This window comes from Convolutriloba macropyga, chromosome 3 (assembly GCF_964194025.1).
Source record: "Convolutriloba macropyga chromosome 3, txConMacr16.3, whole genome shotgun sequence".
Lineage (NCBI taxonomy): Eukaryota > Metazoa > Xenacoelomorpha > Acoela > Convolutidae > Convolutriloba > Convolutriloba macropyga.
In genome coordinates, this window is record NC_134470.1 from 27,654,464 (window position 1) to 27,660,020 (window position 5,557).

General features: G+C 39.4%; 1 protein-coding gene across 1 annotated transcript; it reads right to left on the reverse strand.

Moving 5' to 3' along the window:
- Positions 1-435: 435 nt before the first annotated feature.
- On the reverse strand, positions 436-5,200 carry LOC142336123 (uncharacterized). Its single transcript, XM_075384674.1, has one exon. The coding sequence runs from the start codon at positions 5,156-5,158 to the stop codon at positions 872-874; it is 4,287 nt and encodes a 1,428-aa protein (XP_075240789.1). The 5' UTR covers positions 5,159-5,200; the 3' UTR covers positions 436-871.
- Positions 5,201-5,557: the final 357 nt, after the last annotated feature.

Sequence of the window (5,557 nt, forward strand, 5' to 3'; positions counted from 1 at the left end):
ATTCCAGTTAAAATTCATTGATTTATCGAAAGGCCAACTCTGAAAAAAAACAGCCGAGTACTTCCTCATAATTGAAACTTTCCAATATGCCCCAACAGCTTTAACTAGCTCAGTTAAATGTGGGAAGTTAACACTACAGCTTATTTTCATCTATCAGATAATGACGCTGACTCAACAGCTGCAGCTTTTGCTTTGAAATGAACTTACGAACAACAGCATGTTTAATTTGATTGAATCTGCGAGAAAACTATTCTACGCATTAAATATTTAACTGTGATGTCAGTTCGTTGCAATATTACATTCTCGAATTAACTCAAACTCTAGTCACGACAGTCAAATAATATAACTCGTTTGGTTACATTCATTTGTTATTCTCAGAAGACAATTAGCTTATGTTTGCTTTCAATACTCGACGCCTCAATCTAACAAAAACACTAAAGGAAAGAAAGCTTTTAATTGAATGAATTTTGCTAAGAAAATAGAATTTATGGCTATATTGAAGCTAACAGCACAACTATCTAATGGTTTTTTCTCACGGATGTGTCATAGCACCAAACTTCTAAATTCCTTCAGCTTGAGAAAATCTAAGATAGTTTGCCCAAGAGTTTTTCAGTCTAGGATAAACCGGCTACACAACGTATGAAAAAGTAAATTGTAAAATCCATATTTCTTTGTAAAAGAAAGGTCACTTCGAAATGCTTACATTACACAAGCAAATTGATTTTTAAAAGATACGTGCTATGAAACATTCTGGTTTCGAAACTAATTTTTGCTTTTTGGCGTTATTTAAAGTAGTTATTTGAAGGAAGAGAATAATTAAAGTTAAGATTCTATCACCAACATTGACGTAAACACTTTCGGATTTCATGTTTTAAACTTGTGACTCCATCACAATTTGCTTGTACACTCCAATATAGGCATCCTGCACCAATCGCTTCAGCATTTCGTCTTGCATCGAGTACCGTTGCAGGTACTCGAACCTCTCCGCCTCTTTCATTCCCTTCAGATGTTTTAAATGCCCTTCAATTGTGGGGCATTCACTAACTTGGGGAACATTATCGGCCCGTCGTGAATAAAAATCCTCTTCTCTATCGGCCATGCTATCGAAAAACAACCACGTCGGTTTACTTTCCGCAGAGTCCAACTTAGTACGCACAAAACTGACATAATGACTAGTTTGTATACAGATTACAGCGTCAAGCACGTAAGTAGTGCCATTAAAACTGCTAGTCGCGGGTGGGATTTTGTCAGGCCCGTGATTTTTGCGACCCGATTTGTGGGTCTGGTTGTAGCAGTCTTCGCAAAACTGCGCTATGTTGAATTCTTCTTCGTTGCCACCAAACAGCTTGTCAGTTTTGGAAATTGAACAGATTTTGCACCGCAACCTTGCCTGATTATCGTCACAAATGCAACACAGTTGATAGGTGGATAGAGAAATATTTGATATGTCAATTTCAACTGGCAAATAAATGCCTGGGAACAGCTTTTCTTTGCCAAATCTTGGCAATTGAATCAGGAAACAATTTGGATTCTGTCTGAAAAATTGGCCCTGAAGAACGAAAGACTGCGCCAGGATGTCTTGAACAGAGGGAATTATTTTCAACATCCTCTTATACTCTTGTTCATCTTCAGGCTCTACAAAAACTTGGTAAACGAAGAGGTCCTGATCTTCGTTAAGCGTTACGTTCGTGATATGCAGCAAAGGCGGGTAGCCGTCTCCTCCCACAAAATGTTTCGAAAATAGCACCGAGAGCAACTCTTCTGCGTCTTTCTCCTCACTCATAACCCCCGGCAACCATTTTTCCAGTTGCTTCCTTAAAGCCAGTACATTTCCCGCGGGTACAAAGCAGTTATCACTTCTTAATGGGTTCACAATCATAGTTTTAAGGTTATTCTGCATCTCAACAGCCTTGACTCCCTTAGTCTTATTGATGTCCCAAATTGCATCCAACGAGTCGGAAAAGAGAAAGAGCGAGTAGAACAGACTGTCCATATAACACGAGTTGTGGTGGCCTTGGATCCCTTTATTGCGTCCGAAATGAACATGTCTCTCGGCAAATTTTCGCGCTGCTTTATCGACGGTGTCCCTATCACATACGAGGGGATCAACAGACTCATCCCCGCTGTCGATCCTCTCTAGTGCCATGCGTGCCGAGGGACCGAAATCGTTATCAGTTGCAACGAGAGAGAGTAAAAACTGAGGAATTACAATATAGTTTCCGGACTCTGTTTTGGTGAAAAACGTTGGATCCACTAAAATACTCTTCATGTCAACGCTCCCTTCAAGGAGACTGACTTCAATCTTACCGTCCAAACGCACGTTCTCAGCTAAGCACTGGAACAGTCCTTGGTCAGGAACGAAGAGGTTGCAAATGTCTGTTTCTTTGACATCGATTGGACTAAATAGAGGTTTGACAAATTGAGTTCGCAAATCGTAGAAAATCAAGTTATCTCGTTTAATACATTTTTGGACTCCTTCAATGATCTCATCGTACTTTGGCATGATACAAATATTTTGATCTAAAATCTGAACCTCTAAAGATCCACTTTCCATCAGATTGCTGCAAATTCCAATGTATTTTTTCTGTAAAGTAGGCACAAAAATGTCGCAAATATCGTTTATCTTTGTGGGCTGCGATTGCAATAGTTTGTCCGACGCATGTGGCCTGAACTCAATTACATTTACTTTGCTAGCCGGTACAAACAAGCACCGCTCTCGTTGCGGTTGTTCAGCCCAAAATTGTTTCTTGTACATTCCATCGCCGACAGTTTTACACCTACATCGATCGATCAGACGCACTCCCACCGTAGCACCGCCTTTCTCATTATTGATGATTGCAAACACATTTCCAAAATGGTACTTTACTTCACAAACTATATACATGTAAGCCTCGTCGATATAGCAAAAATCATCGGGCTTAATGTAGATGTTTGGAATAGACTGGTTTTCAGACATGCTTGTGTACTTGAACGGCTTTTCGAAATCATAGGCATTGACCGGAATTGATTCCGCACTGGTTGAGGTTTTCTCCCTCCGAGTTGATGCTTTGTCCGTCACAACAAACCTGTCGTCGACCGTTGAGTCCTTTCGTAAGGCTGACTTGCGTTTTACCGCCTGGAAGTGGTGTTCATTGTTTTTATAGTCATCATTTTTTGGAATCACAGGCAGAGGTCGGCTGTTAGTCTGTTCTGTCATCCTACTGTTTGTTGTCACACTATCTGCTGAGTAAAACTGCTCATTCAACTGAATGCTTAAGTTGCCATTTCCAGTAGCACTATTGAATTCCTCACATTCGTCCACTTGGTTGATAACAACATAGGACTCAGTATGTTCTACCTTCCCGTCACTTTGTTCACGTTGGCTGTTTGATGGCTCAACAGGTATCACCTTTTTCCTCAAAAAATTATTCTGCATTTTGAATGTGCAGTCATGCTCAGTCGGCTGCGAATAGAAGAAAACAGAGTCGACAGTTAAATCTTTTTCACGAATAGCATTCTCATTGAACACCACACATGAAACAGTCGCACCTCTCCGAAGAACAAGGCCGTCGCGCAGTCCCTGGTTTGGGACAAATACTTCACATCTATCATCCTTCTCTACATTTGAGGGCCGGAAAACAAATTTAACAAATCGATTATCAACCTTCGCTACTAATTTTCCGCTAGAAGACCAGTTGGCCTGCAAATAATTTGATTTTCTATTAATCAGAATAGATCCAATTGCATTATTCAAAAGTTTTACCGTTGACAAGTTGTCATCGTCTTTGCATTTACCACCATAAATCACTAAGAACTTTTCTTTCATCTGAGGAACGAACACTTCACAAATATCGTTTTTCTCAAATGGCTGGTCATCAATTTCGGCAAACTCAATGAGAACAACGAGTTCACGTGGAACAAATAAGCACATCTGTTTCTTGCGAGTTCTATTGTAAAGTTTTCCACGATAACTTCCATCGCAAATCAGAGCACAGGTGCACGCATTCAGAAGCTCAATACCTGCCATCAGTTGTCCGTTATCAATCAAAACAACAAATACGTGGCCAAAATGATCTTCGTTGCCACACGTTTCAAATGCCACATAATTTTCTAAATAACAGAATTTTTCGAGCAAAGCATCATTTTCTATTACATCTGGGAAATTTTCAAGTTTGGGTGCCTTTTCTGTTGAAAGTCCTGGATCCAGAATGGGAACATCGTTTGGATCATTCTCATTTGAGTCGATACTCCAGTCTGATTCTGGCAAGTTGTGAGAGGATTGGGGCCTAGCAAGGTGCTTGCTTACGCACCATTCAGACTCCCTTTCATGTTGTAGTGTTGCGTAAAATTTAAGTGCTGACTTCATCCGCGGTTTCGTCTCAAACTTGATGAGGTAAAAATTAGAGGTCACTTTTTTAATTCTGCCACTAATTGTCCTATCAAAAAAATATACCTCGCACAAATCATTTTTTTGACACTGAATAGGTCGAAATGCAAATTTACAAAGGCATTTGTGGACCAAAAACCTCAGTCCGCTTTGAAACTTCAAAACACCACCGTAGTTAAATCTTTCTGATGGAATTTCATAGGACGGTGCGGCCATCACTTTCACTTCGAAAGTATCCCCATCAACATTTTTAATATATCCCAAAATGAAGTGATCTATTGAAGGTACGTAAAATTGGCACACATCATTTTTTTTACACTCGTCCATTCGTTGTAGTGACAAGTCCACTGGTTTCACCATTGAAGCCGAACATTTGATGTAAAATGGATTATGAGAAACTCGAGGCAACTTTTCGAGGTCCAATGACAGATAACTTTCACATCCACACTTCATGAGGCATTCCACAATTACCTCAAACGATAACTCAGATTTCTGAATTATAGCTTGAACGAAGCCTACGTGACTGCGGTTTCGACAGTTTCTACTCATTAATGGTAGAATGCATCCACCGCCGACAAATATTACTTGGCCATATCCGTTTTTAAAAGACTTGACGTAATTAGGAGTTTCTTCGTTCAAATAGCCAACAACATTAACTGAACTGATGCTTGCATTTTCTGGCAGCTGCTTTTGCACTGCATCTGAGTAACTTAGTTTCTTCATAAGAGGAGTTGAAGAAACAGTTGTAAACCGTTGGAGAACAGAGCGACTGTTGAAATTAGTGTATGCCATATCTCAGATTCATACCTAAAACTTTATCAGTAACATGATCATTATTGTCTCTCTCTTCCGACGTCATAAACAGCTCTCACTGATTAAAAATTTTGAGTCATTTTTTTCTCAATCGTTTTCGCTATTGCTAGCATGATCAGGAAATTACTTGTTCAAAACTAATCACAATACTACAATGATCAAATAATGAGTTTGTTTGTTAAAATTAAATTCATCAGTTCTGAGAACCTTCGTCTTTAGTTAATTAGAATAATTAGTCACTTAAAAACACGTATTTACATTTTTAACAGCTTTCACACCAACTCCCAAACCAAATATGGCCCCTTAAACACAAGGGCACTCAAAAGTTTGCCTCTAATTGTAAATCAAGTTCTCCTGTAGAATCAACGACTGACATAG